General features: G+C 45.1%; 1 protein-coding gene across 1 annotated transcript in view; it reads left to right on the plus strand.

The window, feature by feature from the left end:
• The window catches only part of C6H10orf67 (chromosome 6 C10orf67 homolog), a 200,894-nt gene that overhangs the window by 150,103 nt on the left and 25,784 nt on the right, over positions 1-25,007 (plus strand). The window contains exons 12-15 of the mRNA XM_075316800.1: positions 433-498; positions 15,838-15,925; positions 17,560-17,634; positions 17,718-17,814. Coding sequence (XP_075172915.1) covers positions 433-498; positions 15,838-15,925; positions 17,560-17,634; positions 17,718-17,814 — 326 coding nt within the window. The remainder of the gene's footprint in view (positions 1-432; positions 499-15,837; positions 15,926-17,559; positions 17,635-17,717; positions 17,815-25,007) is intronic.

The raw sequence follows: 25,007 nt of genomic DNA on the forward strand, positions 1-25,007 counted from the left end.
GCTCTTAAACCAAGTTACAAATGTGTAAAAAGCTTTGCTTGTCTTGCAAAACGCTCTCAAACCAAGTTACTCTTAATCCAAGGTTCCACTGTATATTATTATTCTGAATAAAGTGTTTCTGAGCCATTTCATCCTGATCATAGTGGATACAATGGATTGGGAATAGTTAGGTTTTATTTTGCCACAATAGTTATAACCAGGACTGTGTGATGCAGGGGTGCACAACCAATTCTGTTTCGAGGGCTATATTGTCATGTACAATCACTCCCAAGGGCTACAATAAATTATAGGTGTATAATGTATATGGGTACAACCATCCGAGACATTCAGCACATTACTCTCACCTTTGCCTATTTTCATATATTATTTGCCATAGTCTGTAATTAGAAGGAGAGATCTCCAAATCTCCGTTTAACGTTTTCTTATTTTTAGATTACAGAAGGAACTTGAGAGACTCAATAAGACCTGGGAAAAGAAATTTGACATTCTAAAACAAAGGTAACAGTCCTGTAAATGTTCTGTATAAGGCCCGTTTCACACGTCAGTGAAAAAAACTGACGTTTTTCACTGGCGTGTAAAACACGCACATGTCCCTGCGTGTGCCGTGAATCACGGCACACGTGGGTTGTCTAAGTGCAATCCGGGCTCCGTTCTCCGTGGCCCGTGATTGCACTTAGAAATCAACTCACCTGCGCCCGCTCCCGCTCTCCATGGTGCTGATCGCTCCCGCGATGCAGCAACCGGCCGGCGCTGACCCCCGCAGCAGCTGCTTCCGGGTCGGCTGTGTCGTGCATCATGAATAGGCGCGACAGTATTGAGCCGGCTCAGAAGCAGCCGGCAGAACGGGCTGCAGAGGACATCGCTGGACGCCGGGTGAGTAAAAATGCTTTTTATTTTAAAAGCACGTTTTTTTCTGGCACGTGTTTCACGGATCACACCACTGCGTGGTCCGTGGGACATCAGTGATGCCAGAAAAAAATGGACATGTCTCCGTGCGGCAATCACGGACACGCGGGTACGCCGCACGGAGACACGTGCAGTGAAAAATCACTGACGTGTGAGCAGACCCATTCATTATAATGGGTCTGCGTATGTCAGTGATTCTGGTACGTTTAAAAAAAAGCACAAACGTACCAGAATCACTGACGTGTGAAAGGGGCCTTACATCCATATGCAGTATATCAAAAAAGTGAGTACACCCCTCACATTTTTGTAAATATTTTATTACATCTTTTCATGAGACAACACTGAAGATCTGACACTGTGATACAATATAAAGTAGACAGTGTGCAGCTTGTATAGCAGGGTAAATTTGGTGTCCTCTAACGCAACACACATCCATTGACGTCTGATCCATTGGTAACAAAAGGGAGTACACCCCTAAGTGAAAATGGCCACATTGTGCCAAAGTCTCGAAATTTGTGTGGCCCCCATTATTTTCAAGCATTGCCTTAACTCTCTTGGCCATCAAGTTTACTAGAGCTTCACAGGAGCCACTGGATCCTCTCCCATCCTCAATAACGACATAACAGAGCTGGTGGATCTTAGAGACCTTGCGCACCTTCACATTCTTGTTGAGGAGGCCCCACAGATGCTCAATAGGGTTTAGATCTGGGGACGCTTTGCCAGTCCAGCACCTTTACCATCAGTTTGATTGACAAGGCTGTGGTTGTCTTGGAGGTGTGTTTCGGGTCTTTATTATGTTGGATACTGCCCTGCCGTCCAGTTTTCGAAGGGAGAGAATCATACTCTGCTTCAGTATGTCACCGTACATGTTGGCATTTATGGTTCTCTCAATGAACTGTAGCTCCCCACAGCCGGCAGCACTCATGCAGCCCCAACCCATGACACTCCCACCACCATTCTTGACTGTAGGCAGAACACACTTGTCTTTGTCCTCCTTACCTGGTTGCCTCCACACATGCTTGACATCATCTGAATCAAATATGTTTATCTTGATCTCATCAGATGACAGGACATGGTTCCAGTAATCCATGTTCTTAGTCTGCTTGTCTTCTGCAAACTGTTTGTGAGCTGTCTTGCCCATAATTTTTAGAAGAGGTTTCCTTCTGGGATGACATCCATGCAAACCAATTTGGTGCAGCATATGATCTGAGCACTGACAAGCTGAACCCCCACCCCTGTAACCCCTTCAGTAATGCTGGCAACACTCATATGTCTATTTTGAAAACACAACCTCTAGTTCTGAGCACGTGCTCTCAACTTCTTTAGTCAACCATGGCGGTTCCTGATATCAGTGGATCCTGTCTTGTTAAACTGCTGTATGGTGTTGACCACCGTGCTGCAGCTCAGTGTCAGGGTGTTGGCAATCTTCTTATAGCCTCGGGCATCTTTATGTAGAACAACATTTCTTTTTTCAGATTCTCAGAGAATTCTTTGCCATGAGGAACCATGTTAAGCTTCCAGTATCCAGTATGAGAGAGTGTGAGAGAGATAAAACCAAATGTAACACACCTGCTCCCCATTCACACCTTCTAACGAGACCTTGCAACACTAATTAGTCACATGACACTGGGGAGGGAAGGTGGCTAATTGGGCACAGTTTTCCCATTTTCACTTAGGGGTGTACTCACTTTTGTTGCCAGTGGTTTGGACATTAATGGCTGTGTGTTGAGTTACTTAAAGGGCACCAAATTTACACTGTCATACAAGCTGCACACTGACTACTGTACATTGTATCAAACTGACAGATCTGCAGCGTTGTCCCGTGAAAAGATATAATAAAACATTTTAAAAAATGTGAGAGGTGTACTCACTTTTGTGATATGTACTGTATATAATTACATTGATCAGACATAACATTAAAAGGGGTAGTTCACTGCTTTGATATTGATGAGCATCCTTAGTGAATAGAAGCTGAATTGTGGTAGCCGGAAGCAGCCACTAAACACTGTGCAAAGCTGTGGTGTTTCCCGTCTCCATACATTCTTTATATCCGGCGTCTAGTGGAACAGATAACAGCTGACCAGTGGGAGCGCCCAGGGTCTGACCCACCACATATCTGATATTGATGACCTATACTAAGGGATTCAATGTTATGTTGGTTTGCAGTTTAAAGGTCTGCACTCCACAGTCTATGGAATCCATAAACCATTGCTGGATGGTGCAGATGGGTGGGGTTTTCTTGTATTTTATTTCAAATAAAGGATTTTTTCGGTGTTTGTGTTTATTTCTTTTCACTTACAGATTAGTAATGGGGGTCTCATAGACACCTCCCATTTCCAATTTAGGGCTTAGTGGCAGCTGTGGACTTTTATTAACCCCTTAGTATCCTGATTGCCACCGCACAAGGACAATTGTGAACAGCTGGGTAAAGTTCTGGGATTGTTGCATCTAATGGATGCATCTACGCCTTATATCCTGATAGCAGTCGTGGATGTTTATGGTTACATTGGCCTAAGTATTAAGTCTTTTACATACTTTTATTAAAAGTTATGTTTTAGCCTCTTATTTGCTTATTGATATATAATGGATGCCACAATCCTAGGCAGCTGCAGGCTTATATTTTTAGGCTGGGGGAGCCCAATAACCATTGTCCTCCCCAGCATGAAAATACCAACCCCCAGCTGTCGGGCTTTATCATGGCTGGGTATGAAAATTGGGGGGGATCGCATGGCATTTTTTTTGAAAAATTATTTATTTAAATTATTTTATAAAAAGCCGCATGTGATTCCTCTTATTTTGATACACAGCCAAGATAAGCGCACGGCTATGGGCCTACAGCCTGTAGCCATATGCTTTACCTGTGCTGAGTATTATAATGTGTGTGGAACCTAAGCCAATTGTTTTTTATTTAGTTTTACACCATGATAGGGACACGCAGACAGGGTCTGTGATTGATTGCAGTCCAACACTTTGTCACACAGGGTGGGGGCACGTCTAACTGCAACCAATCAGAGACTCAGGGACTGATGGTGGGCGGGGGAAGCAGTGAATATGGATCAGCAATAATGAGCAGCCCCGGAACTAAAATGAGCCGTCACGAAAGCAGTTACAGCTGTTCCAGAAACTCGGTAAGTACCTCTACCACCATCTTTAAGCGCCAGAGACTTTGGCCACCATAGACTTATGTGGGGACTGGCGTCTAGCCAGATATCCGTGATCATTTCTGGATCTGGTTTTTTTTTTGTTGTTTTTTTAATCTAGTTAGACCCGCCAATCCCGGTTATCTGCGAGTCCGCCCATCACTAGTCTGACATTATGATAATAATTAGAATTTGTTTTTATCGCCTGAACTGAGATAGACAAACTAAAGATTAGTGATTGAGTGATTGTTTCTCCTTGAAAGGTTAATAAACAACCCGTGCTTTTTCTTTTAATATATATAATTTTCCAAAGTCAAGTTTATATGTCAGTATGTCAGAAAAATATATTAAAAAGATAATTTATAATTTATAAAATGGTATCTCCTTATCCATGTACAGATATGCTTTTTAATGAAACACAATCACTTGTAGGACATTGTGTTTTTCTTCTGTTCATTTTAGTAAAAGCTAAAAGGAAGTAATCTATCAGTGAATGGATGCTTTCGCCTTAACACTTACTGAAAGACTATATTTTTTTTTTATTTTTTTTTAGATTTTTGGTTGCTTTTGTTTTTTGAGATCTTGTCTCTGTCATGTCAAGATGCAACTTTTATATTATTATTATTTTGTAACACGTAACATTTACTTTATTCATGTTTTTTGTAAAATGCAAAAAAAATAGTTTTTTTTATGTTCTTTTTCATGTTTACCTGTAGTGGGGGGGGGTCATGCCTATGAAATATCATGCCTTACATGCTATCTTTATTACACAGGAGATTTTGATTATGGAGATACCATTTTATAAAGTACAAATTTATCTTTTTAATATATTTTTCTTTTTTACATTTGGTGTAATTCACTTCCTTTACTTCTAGGGAATAGCGCACAGTTTAGTAATATATCACTTTACCTTATTTTGCCACATTTTCTCATAAATATTTTTGTGCTGAATTAATGGCCAGTTCATGCTCCTTTAGAAACTGCTTTCATCTGCTGCTTGGCAAGGATTCGTACATTATATTCAATCAGTCTGTGTACTGTACTTTTCCTATCTGAGTCGCTCTTCTCACCACCCATACTAAGACAGGGGAATTGCTGTACAAAGATTGTGTGAATATAGCCTACAGATTTTTGCTGAGCAGCAGTTGAAAGCAGTTTCTAAAGGAGCCTGAACTAGGCATTGAAACATTACTGCAGCAGTGTTTGGAGACGAAGAAAGAAAAATCAGGTAATGAAGTTTATTACAAAAAATAATAACTTTACAATGTCCTGAATGATAAATAAATAAATAAAACAAAGAAAAAGTTTTGTTACTTTTTCAGTAAGTGTTTTATGTACGTTGTAAGTTATTCAAGAAGACTCATGAGAAGAGAGCAACAAGTATCTGACACATGTAGTGACCAAAGGAGCTCTACGAGCGCGTGGGATCATGCTTGTCACTTCTCAGGGAGCATCAATTCGGCAGGAGGATGTTTCTTTATATTGAGCATGTCTGTGTGACTTTTTTCAAGTTTCCCATCCAAATGCTAGAATACAGCCTTAGCGCTACAATTATGGATAGGAATTAGTGATGGGTGGATTCGCAGATAACCGAGACTGGCAGGTCTTACCCCCCCCAAAATTTATCCTGGGTATCTGGCCGGACACCGGTCCCCAAACAAGTCCAGGAACCAGAATCCAGCGATTAGAAATGGTGGTAGAAGGGGTGGGGGATAGGAACAAGTGGGCTATACTTACCGAGTCTCCAACGTGGCTGTAACTGCTCCCGCAGCCCCTCATTCACTTCTGGGGCCCGCTCATTACCTTCATTGCATATGCACTGCTTTCCACACCCAGCGGCGTCTGTGATTGGTTGCAGTCAGACACACCCCCACCTGTCTGACTGCGTCCAATCACAGATTCTATGTGTGTCTATCGTGGTATGAAAATAAATAAAATTGGCATATGGTCACCCCATGTTATGATAAACAGCACAGATAAAGCCTACGGCTACAGGCTGCAGCCCCCCGCACTTATCTTGGCTACGTATCAAAATAAGAGGAACCGCATGTGGCTTTTTTAAAATTTTATTTAAATAAATCATTTAAAAAAATGAAGTGCAGTTCCCCACAATTTTGATACCCAGCCATGATAAAGCCGACAGCTGGGGGCTTGTATTCTCAGGCTGGGGAGACCATGCTTATTGGGCTACGCTCAGCCTAAAAATAGCAGCCTGCAGCCACCAGGAATTTCCGCAACCATTAGATGCCACAATATAGGGACCGTGGAAACCTCTAGCTGCGACCACAAATACCTGAGTGACATCACCTCTAATCGCGCGGCTCACTCATTCTCTGCCTGAAGCTCACAGTGGGCGGTCATGCTTCATGTTCATGATCATGCGCTGTGAGTTCACATGTAGCTGAACTGGAATAGTCGTGGGACCTCGTGTGGATTATGTTGGACCTGCAGGGGTGTTTTGGGGATTAATAAAGTGGTGAACGAGGGGGCTTTTTTGTATTTCATTTCAAATAAAGGATTTTTTCAGTGTTTGTGTTTATTTCTTTTGACTTACAGATTATTAATGGTGGGTTTTTTAGACATTTCACATTACTAATCTAGGGCTTAGTGGCAGCTGTGGGCTGATATTAACCCCTTATTACCTCTATTGCCACCTCACCACGGCAATCAGGAAGAGGCGGGTAAAGTGGCACGACTGTCATATCTAATAGATGCAGCAATGTTGGGTCTGAATGCTGAAGTCTGGTATTTTTAGGCTGTGGTAACCCAATAAGCATGGACCGAGAAAACAATCGCAGCATACTGTGGGTGGAATGCGATCCTGTTTCACTGACACTCATTCAAGTCTATAGTGGCGAGAGAAACATTGTATTGCACTCTCACATTACACTGGTGTAACACGAATGCAATGGGATTCTCGCATCAGCTGGCAACGGAGGAGATAGAGAGATAAATCCCCTCCGCAGCGCCGGGAATCCCTTCCGCAACTGTGGTCTGATCGCATGATCGAACCACAGTCGCATGACATTTGCATGACACTCAACTCCTGCTGTGCTGTGAGCATGAGCCAAGTGTCATGCGAGGACTCGCATTAATCCCTGTGTGGCCTCAGCCTAAGGCTATGTGCCCACGGGACTCTGTACCTGCGGATATATCCGCAGGTACATCCGCAGGTTTCCCGCAGAAGCTCCCCGGAATCCGCAGCTATCCATTGCTGCGGGATTCCAGCGAAATAGGTGCGGTAAACCTGCGGACATTCGTGCGACTTACCTGCAGAAGTCCCGGCCTGTATCTCCATAGTGGAGGGCTGGGATTTCTGCAGGAATATTTGACATGCAGTTACGTGCGGCTGCGGGAAATCCACAGCATATTCCGCAGCCGCACATACCGCAGCATGGACACAGAACTCCCCAAATCCCATAGGATAACATGGGGAGTGTCTGTACTTGCGAAAACCTGTGCATTTATCTAGAAAATCCAGATAAATCCGCAGGTTTTCTGCGGCAAAATCCGGAGGTACTTAGTCCCGTGGGCACATAGCCTTAGGGGTACTTTGCATGCTGCGACATCGCTAGCCGATGATAGCGATGCCGATCGCGATAGTACCCGCCCCCGTCGCAGCTGCGATATCTTGTGATAGCTGCCGTAGCGAACATTATCGGTACGGCAGCGTCACACGCATATAACTGGTCAGCGACGTCGCTGTGACTGCCGAAGAATCCCTCCTTCAAGGAGGTGGTGCGTTCGGCATCACTGCGACGTCACCGCGACATCACTAATCGGCCGGCCAATAGAAGCGGAGGGGCAGAGATGAGCAGGACGAACATCCCGCCCATCTTCTTCCTTCCTCATTGCTGGTGTGTGGCAGGTGCAGGTAAGGAGATGTTTGTCGCTCCTGCGGCTTCACACACAGCGATGTTTGGAGCTGCAGGAACAACAAACAACATCGTACCTGTGGACGCACCGACATTATGAAAATGACCGACGTGACACAGATCACTGATTTTTGACTGTTTCACGCTCGTTCATCTTCTCTCCTAGGCTTTACATGTTGCGATGTCGTTACCGGCGCCGGATGTGCGTCACTTTCGATTTGACCCTGACGATATCGCAGTAGCGATGTCGCAACGTGCAAAGTACCCCTTAGAGTACTTTTCCCCAACAGTTTAACAAGGTGCCAGTTCATTTAATTATTTTTATTATTTAAATAGTTGAACTTGTTAATTTGCATGAATTTAAATAGATAATATCCTGTGCATAGAAAATGCAAAAACATCTATTGTATACCTTAATGGGCATTATGATAAGACAATGCCCCAGTCTTGTCCCTAGAAAGCCGTCCATCCTGGTTACTGCAGTGCCAGGACTGACTTCCCTTTGACTGACTGATCCCCTTCCCTTTCCATTGCTACTGATTACGATATCTCATGAGTTAAACAAGTGGGTTGAACATTTTCTCCAGTTTGTAAGATACCGTCGGACAGTCACAGCTGCCCCCTGCAGTTTTGGCACAGGCACAACCGCCATGTCTGTATGACCATAGAGCCATAAAAGTACGAGTGGTAAAAAAAAAAAGCCTGCAAGTGAGAACCAACTTTAGCGCAGGGATTCATACTTTTTTTTTTGCATTTACAGCATTGTTATTGTTTATATTTTTTGTTTTTCTGTTTTCATTTTCTTTACAGATTTGCAATCTACCATTCAAGAAGTAACCTCCTCCCCAATATAAGAAAAAATGTATCTATCAGCAACTGAAGTCCCCCATTAGAAGAAGGGTCACTTCACTATATATTTAGAGCCCTGATTATTCATCCTTATTCTGAGTAGTTTGTTGTCTGCTGATAGCACCTGGAGTGCAGCCATTATCACCTCACATCCAGATAGCTAAGGGTAGTTTCACACTTGCCTTGAACGGTATCCGTTGCATTGCGTTGTGTAACGGATGCAACGGATGTGTTGCATATAGTGACGCAACGGATGCTGCAAAACAACGCAATTCGTTTTGATTTTTTTTTTTTTTTTCCCCGGTTTTACCAGCGGCAGACTATAGTGAACGATCAGCTGATCGTTCCCTGCAGCCGGCCGCTGGGTGATCAGCTGATTGCTCCCAGTAGCCGGCCGCCGGGTGATCAGCTGATCGCTCCCGCCCGCCGGGTGATCAGCTGATCGCTCCCGGCTGCCGGGTGATCAGCTGATCGCTCCCTGCAGCCGGCCGCTGGGTGATCAGCTGATCGCTCCCGGCCGCCGGGTGATCAGCTGATCGCTGTCACTTGCCGGCGCCCGGGCATGCCGGCGGGCGGGCGCTCAGCTGAGCGCTGTGACTTGCCGGCGGCCGGGCATGCTGGTGGCCGGTCGTTCAGCTGAGCGCTGTCGCTTGCCGACGGCCGGGCGCTCAGCTGAACGTTCGGCCACCGCGAGCCAAAATAAAGTTTGATTTAAAAAAAAAAGAGCATGCGCAGTGAAATCCAGAGGATTCCGCTGCTCAAAATAACGTTACATGCTGCGTTCCTCCCGCTGGGCGGAAGCAACGGAGCGTCGCCCAGCGGAAGCAACGCAGCTCCTTTTGGTACAATCCGTCAACCATACAAGTCTATGGGAAACAGCGGAATCCGTTAATGGATTCCGCTGTTTCCCAAAAGGGCGGACTGTAACGGAAGGAAAATAACGCAAGTGTGAAAGTACCCTAAATCATTGCAGGAAATCTGAGTTCCTCCTGTGGTCATCACTCTCACTCTGCATTTATAAAACTACATTCGGCCATTGCTGAAACAAAATCTTTCAACAGATTTCAGAATAAAAGCATACATTATGAAATACATATCTTAGTTCAGGTTAAAGGGAACCTGTCACCAGATTTTTCACTATTAAACTAAAAGTGTCACCTTCTGCAGCTCCGGGGCTGCATTCTATGAAGGTGCAACTTGTTCCCTGACTCCGCTTCCAAACCCCAAAAATAACTTTATAAAACATGACCCCTATGTATGCTAATTACCTGTGTGGCTCAGATGGGCGGGCTCATTTTCTGCTCCTGTCCCTCCTCCTGCCGCTGTTCGCCGTCCTCTTTTCTTGATTGACGTGATGACGCCTCCATCATCATCCTCGTTGCATTTTGAAATTTCGCGTCTGTGCAGTTATGGCAGCTCGCGCAGGCGCAGTTTACTCTGTAATATCGCGGGCAGAGCAGAAAACAGAGCTGCCCTCGCACACACCGGCGAGCTAAATGTGCAGGCGAAGGCGAAAAAGAGCCGACCTAAACAAAAGGGGGAAAACACGTCAGTACAAACTAAAGCCTGCTTTACACGTTTCAATATGTCGTGCGATCGCATTTGCGATCGCACCCGCCCCCATCATTTGTGCGACACGAGCAATTTGTTGCCCGTGTCGCACAATGCTGTAACCCCCCATCACACACACTTACCTTCCAAATGACCTTGCTGTGGGCAGCGAACATCCACTTCCTGAAGGGGGAGGGACGTGAGATGTCACACAGCGGCCGCCCAATAGAAGCGGAGGGGCGGAGATGAGCGGCCGGAACATGCCGCCCACCTCCTTCCTTCAGCATGGCCGGCAGCCTCAGGTAAGCTGCAGTTCATCGTTCCCAGGGTGTCACACGGAGCGATGTGTGCTGCCTTGGGAACAATGAACAACCGGACGTTCGATTTTTAGAAAACGAGCGACGTGTCAACGATGAACGAGAAGGTGAGTATTTCTGCTCGTTCATAGCTGTCACACGCTACGATATCACTAACGATGCTGGATGTGTGTCACTTACGACGTGACCCCGCCGACATCTCGTTAGATATATCGTAGCGTGTAAAGCCCACTTAACCCCTGTTGTGCCCATGCATTAGCTTCCGCCCTTACAAGGGCAGCACCCAAATTAAGCAGGCTACCCCGTGAAAATTAACCCCTCCCATACTCTTTTATGTGCTCAAAATGTTAACAATGGTTTTTGCTCAATAAAGTGTAATTGGCGAGTATAAAAAGGTTACGAAATGATCGCCAGTCGGCCTACATGTACAGCATGGTGGAGCAGATATCATATGGTCTGGTGTCTGATTGCACCTTTTAAGAAAGCTGACCATAAATGCACGGATTTTTGGACAGAAATCAACAATGATTTTCTTTTTCTTTGGGAGTTTAAAATAAATGGCAAGTGATTTTTCTTTATGGGTAATGACAGTTGACAGGTGTTTTGGACAACAATTGCCTCCCCTGATTTAGCGGGTGCAGCTTGGCTGAGCGTGCGTGTTTATTTCAGTTGGAATGGCAGTGTGCCCATGGTTTACCACCCAGGAGAGTGAAGGGTCAGGCTTGGTGAAATCCAACATTCTTGAGCCTTGCTTTCTTTTACCACTGCATTGAAGGACCACCCTGAAGGCCGCAATAGACATTCGATTGTTGCCCACATCTGCAGGTTCGATTTTTTTAATGTCCGGGTCAATAGTTAAAGAACCTTCGAACAAACGACCGATTGAAATCAGTGGTTTTCGCCAACATGTCCATTCACTTTTTTCCCTTGGATAGTCGGCCTCCTTAGCATGTAAGCACACCTATGTGAAGGAGCTACCATACTAATGAATGCACAGCGTCAGAGGTATATTCGATCTCACCTCTATCTGTTGCCACCGCCCCCAACTCTGGATTTTTGCTCAGTACGCACAATTAGGCTATGTTCACACTAGAAAAATGATTTTTCTTAAGAAATTTCTTAAGAAATTTCTTAAGAGTGCACCTGTGTTAAAAAACGCACCAAAAACGCACCTGCGTTTTTGCCGCGTTTTCGGTGCGTTTTTGGTGCGTTTTCGGTGCGTTTTTGGTGCGTTTTTACCGCTGGTTGCTCCCTGCGTTATTGTGTCAATTATATATGGCAAAAAACGCAGTTAGCTGCAGAAAAGAAGTGACATGCTCATTCTTTTTCTTAAGAAAATCTACTGAAAGAATTTTCTTAAGAAAAAAACGCAGTGTGCGCACAGCTAATTTTTTTTGCCATAGGTTTTGCTGGGGAATGTCTGCAGAAAGGTTACAAGAATTTCTCAAGAAATTTCTGCAGCAAAAACGGACCAAAAACGCAGGTGAAAAACGCAGTGTGTGAACATAGCCTAAGAAGTCCTGGACTTTCAGTCATGCATACTATGAAACCAGGTGTACGCATCCCGGCTTCAGACTGGTGTAGCGCGCATGACCGGAAGTGTGGGGGGACAGCAGAGGTGGCAGCAGAGGTGAGAGTGACCATGCCTCTGATGCTGCACATTCATTAGCATGTTAGTACGCCCCTGTGGGTATGCTAAGGGGGCCAACTAGCCAAAGGAACTAACGAACTTGCGACTAGTCCCTGGCCTCATTAGCATATGATAAAGGCTCTTTATAAATACTTTTTATAAAGATCTCTTTATCTATGCTACTAGATACAGGGACGGTTAGGCAGGGATTAGCAATATGCACCCAGAACTGTCCGGTTCCCTTTAAAGCGGTTGTCCCGTAAGCAACACTTATCACCTGTTCCTTGGAAAAATTATAAATATTTGATTCCTGGGGGTCTAACTGCTGGGACTGTAACAGGGTGCCGGGGGTGCCTCGGGGATTGTAGTCGTGGCCCCTTTTTCTATCAGGCTTACCCCTGGCTCCGCCGTCACTATTGGGACAGGGGATTGTTCTGTGGGGCAGAGTGTGGTGGAAAAGAGTATACTATCAGCCGCAGGAAGACTCTTTAGGCAGGGATCAGATAAACCAAACGACATATTTATTGCACAGAGTTTCACAGACAGCTCAATGCACGGATCTTGTAGCGCACGGTCACAATTCCTGTCCGGGGAAATCTTTCCTTGTTGTCTCCTCTAGTGGGGATGTGCCCGGCTACTCCACTTCACCTAGGCTCCCACTCCGGCTATCACAGACTGGACCCACACCAATTCTGCTTCACCCTTGAGGACACTTCTTCTCTCCTTCCCTTCGTTCTTCCTATCCACTCAGCTCCACACTCTGCCCCTGGCTGTTCCTTCTCCCCCGTCCCGGAATCAACTGACTTCAACACACACACACTTCTCTCCCTTCCCCCTAAGCTGCCGGCTCCTCCTCCCTCCTGCACAGTTTCTATGGGGACAGCCGTCCCACCCGGGCTCTAGGGGAACACCCACTACACAGTAAAGACATTTTTATTAATAACATCAACATTAACATTAACATCTACCCCAGCGTGGGGTATCTTCAGGGGGAAAACTGCACCTCCTTGTAAGGGGTCTGCCCACCCCTTACAGGGACCACCACTGATCATGAGAACAAGAGGCTCAAAATTCTCTGTGTAAAAAAAGCATTACTGAGCATGTGCAACCACTGTCACTTAAATACAGAAGTTCTAGGCAGATAGCGTATAAAGTATTGGACACACATGCTCACTAATATTTATTTACACAAGCACTTTGGGCCCCTGTTTTTGAGATCAGTGGGGGTCACGGCAGCCAGACCCTCAGAAATGATACATTTAGCATGAATCCTGTGACTAGGTGATAAATGTTGTTTTTGAGTCACCTTCTTTAACATTTATGAGAAAACCCCATCTGTGAACGAGCTCATAACCACAAGAATGAGCCCCTGCCGGTATTACTGCAGGTTCATATCACTCAGACCTTTTTCTTCAGATTAGTTGAGGAATGATTGACTAATCACACTGGTGTGGCTGTCTTGATGGGACGTCTAGTTAACTGCGATCCTTGTGGTATGGCATCAGCCATCAGTGTGAGATAAGTGAGACAGCTTTATGATTTGTGGTGCATGCGATAAGCCAGAGGATACCTGTTGTCCTTTATCTCCCGCTTTCTTTATAAGCTCCCGATTTGCTTGTTTGCGCTTTGAGTCATATTTTCCCTTTCACTATCTTTTCCCTTATTAAACATTGTTTAACCGTGTCAACTCTGGGACGACACGTCTGGAATTAAAAGGACCCTGTGTTGTGGTTCTACTCATATTCACACTGTTGTCCATTCCATACAGATACTTAATATTTATTACTTTTTTATAGCTTTATTGTTACTTTTTTAAGTGCTCTTTACAGGCAAATTGGTTACAGAGATGATGATATGTACCGCCCCCACGTCAGCGGCCGAGCCGCTCGGATAGGGAGCCACGGTGGCTCGAGGGGTCTCCAGATCCGGGGGTCCGCGCGGACACTCGAATTAAAAGAAGAGCGGGGGGGGAAGTATGTACTGGGGATTTGGAAAGTTCGTGACGCCACCCACAGTGCGTGGTAAGATGGTGTACCACCGCTGCTGTTGGTGAGGGGGAGCCCAGTGGCGGTGGTATGGCAGCAAGGTGTTTAACCCCTCCGTGGGTAGGGGGTTTATGCCCCGCGGCCCGTTGGGATGTTGGAGATGGGAGTGCCGTTGGGTAGAGGAAAAAGGGGCTTTTCAGTGTACTCACTCAGTCCAGGAATAAAAACACCGACAGCTTGTAAACCAGAATTCTGAGCACTACTGCAGCTTGGAGGGAGCACGCTGGGATCCGTGCCCTTGGTGTTGCTGTTAGCCTGTGGCTTTTTTCCGTGGCACTTTTTCTCAAGTTGGACCCTCAGGTTTGGAACTTGTTGTGTCCCGCTCACCCGTATGGCTAACGGAGTGAGCTTGCTCTCAGGGTGCACGCGTAGGATTTCTTTGGACTGTATTTGGGAAAGTCCTATCCCATCGGTGCGCTAGTACCCCCATTTTGGAGCGGGTTGGGGATGAATCTTGAAGTCTTCACCCCCATCAGGTAAATTACCGGGACGCGTGAAGCTACTTCCCGGCCTAGGGTCCACGTACCCTGTTGTGCCCTGGCCCCTGCCCGGTGATGGCTCAAGGCCGCCGGCTGCTCTCCTCGGCAGACCGTGCCCCTTGACACTGTCCCCTGCATTCGGGGTTCCAGCTCCTACCAGGCCCAGACCAACGTCTGCCACCTGGTAACTTCAGGAGCCCTGCTCCGGACCAGTGACCTATCCCTCTCTGAGAGTCCCTTCCACACCACCTTCTCCTTTCACTCCTGTTTCACTTCTCTCACCTTCCCCTACCAAGCCCCCATGTGGGCGGCCCATTCCCTTCAGACCCCCCAGTGGTGTGTCTGGTGGATTCAGTGTAAAGTGTTTCTAGGGTTTTGATTGGCTAAGCTGTTAGCAACACCAAAGGACCAGGATCCGTAACCAAGGAGGAGTGGATACTGTGCAGAAGGGCAGATTGCACAATACCCTGTGATGACCTGATAGGCCAGGGCGTCACAGATACATGTTTCAGGGAAGCTTTCCCAAACACATTTGGGATCCTCTCATTGGTGAGGGTCTCCGAGATGAGACTTTGCTGCCATTTCATTATTACCTGTGTAATATTTGGTCTCGTTGACTCCTCCAGAGCGGCAACCACCCTTTATAGCGGACAACCTTCTATGACATTGGTATGTCCTGATTTCACATAGTAATGGAATAACCCTTAAAATATTTTCATCAAGTGTAGTATCAATGCTTATATTTACTATCTTACATATACAGTTGTGCTCAAAAGTTTACATACACCGGCAGAGTTTTTGCTTTCTCTGCCTTTTTTTCAGAGACTATGAATGACAACACAAAATCTTTTTTCCCTACTCATGGTTAGAGGTTGGGTGAAGCCATTTATTGTCATCTACTGTGTGTTCTCTTTTTAAATCATAATGACAACCAAAAACATCCAAATAACCCTGATCAAAAGAGGTATGTAAACTTTTGATCACAACTGTATAAAGTCCTTATTTGTGCTGTATATAATTTTTTTTCTCTTTGTTGCTAATAAAGTTTCCACGCCATTAAAGATGAGATGTTCCTAAGGCAGTCCCTCCATCGGCAGGCTATGAATCTGCACAGGGTGTCCGTCAGCTACATGGTATGTATTAGATAGTATACTGTATATGTATTATAGACCTAATATCTGGAACAAATTTTAGGTATTTACTGTCTAGATCTAAAGTGAATGTCAAACCATGAACGCAAAAATGACTTGTAAGTCAGCACCCACAGTGGACAGTGGATGATTTCCTTCTCCAGTATTTATTGTCTTCAAGTCTTGCCACTTGACTTTGTTTTTGTTCATCTCCATTGCGGTTGTAATCTGCGTCTACAGGCTAGTAACAGTGCCTATAGGGTGTCTGAGGTTGTCTGAGACACGCCTCCTGTTTGCTATTGGTTCAGATGACTGCTCTGTCCTTCCCCTGAAAGCTCTGCCTCCTCGGATTGGCTGCTGTGCATAAGCACAAATCTATTGTACTGTCACCAGGAAATCAGGTTATTAAGCTCATATCCTTTATGTAAAGACTAGTGATGGGCAAATACAAACTGTGAATTTGGGGTTCGTACCAGACAGCTAATGTTCGTGCACTCACCACGAACATGGACTTCTTAGGGAAGTCTATGTTACTGTTTGGGTTTGGCCACCTGGGTAAAAAATAAAAAAAAGGATGTAGGAAGTAAAATGGAGATTTTCCTCTTTGTTTTGTCTTTATTTATTTTTAGTTACACAATTAGTAATGGGGGGGGATTTATAGACCCCTCTCCATTACTAACCTTGAGCTTGATTATTGCTGTGACTTGTTTGACAAATTACAGCTGTCATTAACCACTTATATTACCCCAATTCCCTCCACACCAGGGCAATCAGGATGAGCCAGGTAAGCGCCGGATTGGAGCATTTAATGGTTGCGCCAATTCTGGGGTGGTTGCTGGCTGCTATTTTTAGGCTGGGCAGGGCCCAATATCCATGGGCCTCCCCAGCCTGAGAATACCACATCCCAGCTGCCAGCTTTATCTTGGCTGGGTATCAAAATTGGGAGGGACCACGCACCGGCTTTTTAAAGCAATTTATTTAAATAATTAACAAAAAAGCCGCATGGAGTCACTTGTATTTTGATACATAGCTAAGATAACGCACACAGCTGGGACTGCAGCCTTCTGCTCTCTGTTTTATCTGCACTGGGTATCAAAATACAGGTGACCCCACTCTATTTTTTCCAATTTTTTTATTTTTACATTCTACTTTGGGATCCAGACAGTTAATGTGAGGGTATCCAATCAAAAATGCCAGAATAGAAGGTGGACAGAGGAAGCAGTGAATAATTATGAGATTTAATGAGCGAACCTGGAAGTAGTGTGACAGCCACGCGGAAACTCATTCCAACCAGACCCTCCGAACCCGAACATCTGTGGGTTCGCCCATCTCTAGTAAAGACAAATGATTAGTGCAAACTAGTAAACAATCAGTGAATAATTGAGCCTCAATGGTTTTAGAGCAACTTCAATGCAACATACCATATATCCTTGTTCAACTGCTGTGTGTGACAGTACACAGGCCCGTTATTCACATCTGCTAGTTATAAATGTGCGAATCCACCAGTATTTGTGATCTTATGAGTGCAGCACCTTACATCCTTTTCCGAAATAATTACCTGCAATTTCCTACGAGGAAAGCAGAGTCCGAGGAGAGTATTGATTGTTGACCACTATATTATCCTATATGGGTTACAGGCAGATGGTGCATTGGGAGCTGCTACCACCGATCTACCTATACGGAATAATTTCTATCTCCCTAGCATGCCTTTGGTACGTATATACGTTATTTTTCTCTGTCTGTTAGTCAAGTCTAAAAAATAGCTCATATTAACAATTTTAACTATCCATCTAAGCCACATATCGGAGAGAAGCCACCCGCTGTGATGACCAGGGCTGAATTTCCCTCTAATTTAATGGATGCTTCCGAACAAGATATGTTCACCGAGGATGGTGAGATTCAGACTGATACTCAACTTTTGTTTTCTTTCTTTTTTTTTTTTTAATTTCATTATTTGTATGAAATGTTTTGGGGTTTTTTTTGCTAATAGCCATGATTTTTTTTGTTTTAGTATTATCCTTTATTTTTAGTATTTGTTTTATTTTATTTGTTTTCATTTTTCACACCTCTTTTTTTAGAAGATTATGTACTGTATAGAAATAGGCAATGATAGCAGGACATGAGTGTGCTGACCATTTTGCAGAGCAATGACCTGTCCATTTATGATTGTTATTGAAGACAGTATAATTAGCTACATAACTATTTTGCAGCAAGTATTGCATGATCACTCACAATTTATGTTTATATACTTCCCTCTCTATGATGTTTGTGCAACCACTTGACCTTCCAAGGTATTCATGTAGTTCACATGTATTAATGTGGTCATAGAAAGATATTTCTGCTGCACAGTACACTGCCTCTCCATGATGCACAAACTGTTGGAGGTTCCTGTCACTCAAACTACAGGCAGGAGGCAAATACAGTGGGTACGGAAAGTATTCAGACCCCTTTAAATTTTTCACTTTGTTTCATTGCAGCCATTTGGTAAATTCAAAACAGTTCTTTTTTTCTCATTAATGTACACTCTGCACCCCATCTCAACAGAAAAAAAACCTCAGAAATGTTGACATTTTGCCAATTTATTAAACAAGTAAAACTGAAATATCACATGGTCATAATTATTTAGAGCCTTGGCTCAGTATTGAGTATAAGCACCCTTTTGAGCTAGTACAGCCATGAGTCTTCTTCACCCCTGGATTTGGGGATTCTCGGCCATTCTTCCTTGCAGATCCTCTCCAGTTCCATCAGGTTGGATGGTGAACATTGGTGGTCAGCCATTTTCAGGTCTCTCCAGAGATGTTCAATTGGGTTTAGGTCAGGGTTCTGGCTAGGCCGGTCAAGAATGGTCACATAGTTGTTCTGAAGCCACTCCTTTGTTATTTTAGCTGTGTGCTTAGGGTCATTGTCTTGTTGGAAGGTGAACCTTCGGCCAGATCTGAGGTCCAAAATGGGAAATCCAAGAGATTGTAAGTTGGGTGAAATGAGAGACGTTTGTGTACGAACCAATAACTTCTTTCATATCGGAGAGTCTGCATTAGCTATCTGAAATCTGGAGTCTTGGGGAAAAGCTGACTTTTCCATTAAAAGCAGGGGCCACTAAAGGCAGAAAGTATTTGTCCTTGGATTTCATCATTCATTATGATTATGACAACTTTTCCCACTGAACTTTGCCTCAATGACACACTAAATTCGGCTAAAGAGTTTTTGTACAAGGAAAAATTATCACAGATGGTGATGCTGGATGATAAATCAGGTGCAGCCTTAGGTGTCCCATACACAATGGGAGAACAATGTTTCGGATGATCATTTGGCTGTCAGCTATCAATCCCGACTAGTGATGACTGAGCACTACTATGCTCGGGTGCTCTATACCGGTAACGACTAGTGATGGTCGAGCACTACCATGTTCGGGTACTTTATACCAGTAACAAGTAGTGATGGGCGAGCAGTACCAGGCTCAGGTGCTCTAGACCAGTAACAACTAGTGATGTGCAAGCACTACCATGCTCGAATGTATTATACTGGTAACGACTAGTGATGGGCAAGCACTACCATGCTCAGGTGCTCTAGACCAGTAACAACTAGTGATGTGCTCGCACTACCATGCTCAGGTGCTCTCTACCAGTAACAACTAGTGATGTGCGAGCACTACCATGCTCGTGGTGCTCTATACCGGTAACGACTAGTGATGGGCGAGCACTACCATGCTAGGATACTTGGTACTGGTAACAAGTACTGATGGACGAACAAGTAGTGATGGGTGAGCAGTACCATGCTCAGGTGCTCGGTAAAGGTAACAAGTAGTTATGGGCAAGCAGTACTCAAAATGAGAAGTGAACATTACGATGCTCCAGTGGTCATTGCTTGAGTCAAGCTCGTCAGACGCTTGGACAGGCTCAACTCAAGTAACGAGTATAATGGAAGTCAATGATTGGGCAATTCGGCTCGCCGCCCACATACAGCCAGCCATAAACACAATTTCTGGAGGAGGGAGGGCAGGGTTGTTTTTTTTCTGCACACACTACATCTGTCAACACTATATTTACCCCCAGTGAGAGTCATTCAGAGACTGCAAGTGGCTCTCACTGGAGTGCCGGCTCCAATCATTCACTGAAGGGATCTGGCACTTTGTGTTTGATGTTTCATAAGCAACACATCCGAGCACCCGCGATACGTGGCCGAGCACCGCGTTTATCCGAGCATCCCAATGCCTGATCGAGTACCGAGCACGGTGGCCTATCATTACTAACGAGCAGTAGGATGCTCAGCCGAACTCGACTTGTGTACTGAGTATATTGGAAGTCAACGGGGAACGCGAGCATTTTTTGTAAAGATCTTCCTGAAAAGTTCTTGAGTTCCCCATTGACTCCTATTATACTCAGTACAGGACTCGTGTCCATCCCGAGCGTCCTACTACTTGTTACAAGTTCCGAGCACCTGTGCATGGTAGTGCTCACTCATCACTACTCCCGACTCCTCCGTACACTGTGTAACAGTCGATGTACCAAGCGCTCTTGTGTTCTCTATGAAAGTCACTGACGCTGCTTTTCTTCTGGAGACTTATGTCGCCAAAAACAAAAAGATCAACCTTCCTAAATCAAACATGGTGCATCTCTATCTCCCTAGACATAATTTGTCACAAGAGATACAGGAAGCCCCCATACACATTAAACTGTCGACTGAGCCTGACGATATCAGTGGGTCCGACCTGACATTAGTCTAATGTGTATTGGGGCCTATACACAGTTATATCTAAAGGCACCCAAAACACATTAGATGAAAGTCAGCCAAACCCGGTCAGCAGAATCAGATGAGCATCTGATGTGTATGGGGTACTTTGCACACTACAACATCGCAGGTGCAATGTCGGTGGGGTCAAATCGAAAGTGACGCACATCCGGCGTTGCTCTCAACATCATAGTGTGTAAATCGTTTTTGATACGATTAACGAGCGCAAAAGCGTCGAAATCGTATGATCGGTGTAGCATCGGTCATTTCCATAATTTCGGAAGGACCGATGTTACGATGTTGTTCCTCGTTCCTGCGGCAGCACACATCGTTGTGTGTGAAGCCGCAGGAGTGAGGAACATCGCCTTACCTGCGTCCCGGCTGCAATGAGGAAGGAAGGAGGTGGGCGGGATGTTTACGTCCCGCTCATCTCTGCCCCCCTGCTTCTATTGGCCGCCTGCCGTGTGACGTCGCTGTGATGCCGCACGACCCGCCCCCTTAGGAAGGAGGCGGTTCGCCGGCCAGAGCGACGTCGCAGGGCAGGTAAGTGCGTGTGAAGCTGCCGTAGCGATAATTTTCGCTACGGCAGCTATCACAAGATATCGCAGCTGCGATGGGGGCAGGGACTATCGCGCTCGGCATCTCTACCATCGGCTTGCAATGTCGTAGTGTGCAAAGTACCCCTATGGGGCCTCCGGACTCTCCCTTGAAAAATTATTTTAGTGGAGGGAAGAATTGGGCAATTAGTAAAACATAACCTTTAATAATAATTGTAATATGATTGCAAGACGGAAAAATGTAATCTCATCTGCAACAAAATCCACAGCAAAATCCGCTTGGTAATAAGTATGGATTATGTAGAGAAAAATCCTCACCAAGTACATAACGTGTGATCCTAAATCTTCGGTAGTGAATTTCTAACCATTCTCCCTAAAGTTATTATTTCTAACAATGAGATTCTCAAACTATTGAAAGAAATGACAAAAATAAAGACGTTAATAACCATGTATGTGCCTTTTACTTTCCTGATTTATTACATATTTTACAGTAAAGGATCTAATTATATTATAATCAGATTGTCACGAAATTCATTGAACTGTCATAATATATAAAAACTTTCATAAATGTGGGTTTACTAGAATTCCCATGAGATTACCAGACACTGAGAAGTAATTAGAATAAAGTCTATGCCGGATATAATTCTACATCTCTCTGGGCCTACGGATTACTACAGTGTTTCAGTGGGCTACCAGCCATGTGTGGGGGCTACAGAATTAATTATACGTTTTTTGATGCTTCATTAAGCAACCCCCGCCCTTACAATAACATACTGTAACACAGATGATCGGGATTTTCTATTAACGGCATTATTGAGGGCACTAGAGATTATGCAAATATGGTCGCATTTACACATAGAAATGTGGTCTTGTGTGTGATGTGTAATCCCTGATCAGTACACGAAGAACTAAGATATCTTAGCTGTTTCTCTATACATAACCCCTATTTGGCGCAATTCTATTATGCTTACAGGGGGGTGAATTCTGAGATATATTATTATTATTTATTATTGTATCGCAGTTTATTTCATGGCGCTTTACATGTGAAAAGGGGTATATATAATAAGGACAAGTACAATAATCATGAACAATACAAGGCACAGACTTGTACAGGAGGAGAGAGGACCCTGCTCGCGAGGGATCACAGTCTACAAGGGATGGGTGAGGATACAGTAGGTGAGGACTCTGCCCGCTAGGGATCACAGTCTACAACAGATGGGTGAGGATACAGCAGGTGAGGACTCTGCCCGCTAGGGATCACAGTCTACAACAGATGGGTGAGGATACAGCAGGTGAGGACTCTGCCCGCTAGGGATCACAGTCTACAAGGGATGGGTGAGAATACAGTAGGTGAGGGTGGAGATGGTCGTTCGGCGCTGTAGTGGACTTAGGGGTACTTTGCACACTACGACATTGCAAGCCGATGGTAGCGATGCCGAGCGCGATAGTCCCTGCCCCCATCGCAGCTGCGATATCTTGCGATAGCTGCCGTAGCGAACATTATCGCTACGGCAGCTTCACATGCACTTACCTTCCCTGCGACGTCGCTCTGGCCGGCGAACCGCCTCTTTGCTAAGGGGGCGGGTCGTGCGGCGTCACAGCGACGTCACACGGCAGGCATCCAGTAGAAGCGGAGGAGGCGGAGATGAGCAGGACATAAACATCCCGCCCACCTTCTCCCTTCCGCATAGCCGCTGGAGGCAGGTAGGAGATGTTCCTCGCTCCTGCGGCTTCATACACAGCGATGTGTGCTGCCGCAGCAAAGAGGAACAGCATCGTACCTGTCGCTGCAGCGAAATTATGAAAATGACCGACACTACACAGATCACCGATTTACGACGCTTTTGCGATCGTTTATCGGTGCATCTAGGCTTTACACGTTGCGACGTCATTACCGGCACCGGATGTGCGTCACTTTCAATTTGACCCCGACGATATCGCAGTAGCGATGTCGCAACGTGCAAAGTACCCCTGAGGGTTACTGCAGGTTGTAGGCTTGTCGGAAGAGGTGAGTCTTCCGGTTCCTTTAGAAGCTTTTCAAGTTAGGCAAGAGTCTGATATGTTGTGGTAGAGAGTTTCGGAGTATGGGGGAAACACAGGAGAAATCTTGTATGCAATTGTGGGAAGAGGAGATAAAAGGGGAGTAGAGAAGGAGATCTTGTGAGGATCGGAGGTTGCATGCAGATACTAGGTCACAGATGTATGGAGGAGATCGGTTGTAGATGGCTTTGTACGTCATGGTTAGGGTTTTGAACTGGTGTCATTGGGCAATGGGAAGCTAGTGAAGGGATTGGCGTAGAGGGGATGTCAGGGAGCAGGTGGATTAGTCAGGTAGCATAGATTAGAACAGATTTTAATCTTGCCGTATTGTACAGAGACAGAGTGTGACTCCAACTGTCATACACAACCAAGCATCCAGGGTAGAAGACAGAATTGATTTATTACAGCTTCTGTATTCTACTCCACTGGCTACAAAGCACTCATTGAGCACTATGAAGTGTACAAAAGCTTCAATAGCATCAATGCTTCTTTAGGACCTAGTGAGCACACACACCGCACCGTATGGGAGTGTAATAAGTCATTTTTTTGTACTATGCAGAGGAGATTGAGGACTGACATATACCCTACTAGAATACTGTGGAAGAGGCCTTAAAGCTTGTGGCTGTACTTTATAATGGGAAAACCTGGTGGCAAGTTCTCTAAAGCCAAAAACCAAGTGCGGAAAATTCATAGTACTTGGTCCTTATGAGGTTTTATTATAAAAATTGAGCCTAGGCTGCCGCTCTGCTGCTCCTACTCGGGCTCTAATGACAGGGTGACATCACGTCTAAAACACATGACTACTAAATCCAATCACAGGGCTTAGCGATGTAGTCAAGGTAGAAGGCGCAATACTGCTGAGCCAGTGATTGGTTGCATTGATCATGTGATATCATCACTGCGGCCCTGTCAACTTAAAGCAGAATGGGGGGCAGCAGAATACTGGAGCTGCAGGGGCTTCAGCTGGCCCCATTTTTTATTTTATGAAACCTAAATATCCCTTGGAATTATCTAACTTAATTCTCTGTAATATATTAAAGTATATCATTAGGACTGAGATTTGCACTGGTGTGTCACGGGTGACAGACAGTCATGTGGTTTCTGGCAATAGAAGGTCACAGAGTTTGGCTGTGCAAAATGCTCCCTGACTTTCTATTGTTCCTGCTGTTTGAATTCATTGTATTAAGTAGCTTTCCTGCTGGGTTTTCATCACTATCTACTTTTGGACCTTGCAGAGTCCTCCTTCCATTCAGCTGCTGATTATCAGTATTCTCCATGTGCTTAAATACTCCCATCTTCCTTAGACTGGTGCTGGTGATATTCAGTTCATTCAAGCTCTGGTTGAAAGCAGGTGGCTTGTACTCAGTTGTGGTATTGTTGCTATAACTTCAACCTGAGTCATCTGTGGATAAGTAGTTCATGCATTTTCCCCCTGTGTGTGCTCTTTATTGTGTTTAGTGTTTAGTGGGGTTGATGAAGAACTCATCCCATCTGTGCCCTATTTTTGGCCCAGCACTAGAGATACCTAGGGTCAGGTATCCGGCTCAGCACATAGGTGGGAAACCTATCTAGGGCGGTGAGGGACCCCAGGAACCAGCGGTAGGTTTCACCATCTCCCCCTTCCCTAGACACAGGGTTTTCCTTCCCTTTTGCCATTTGCTTGGTACTTCCCCGTACCAAGCGTTTCAAGATTATGGAAAATTGATATTTTTTGCACGTCTTTTGTATAAAGCTCAGTGTGCATATGTACCGCCCCGCGC

This window comes from Anomaloglossus baeobatrachus, chromosome 6, assembly GCF_048569485.1.
Source record: "Anomaloglossus baeobatrachus isolate aAnoBae1 chromosome 6, aAnoBae1.hap1, whole genome shotgun sequence".
Classification (NCBI taxonomy): domain Eukaryota; kingdom Metazoa; phylum Chordata; class Amphibia; order Anura; family Aromobatidae; genus Anomaloglossus; species Anomaloglossus baeobatrachus.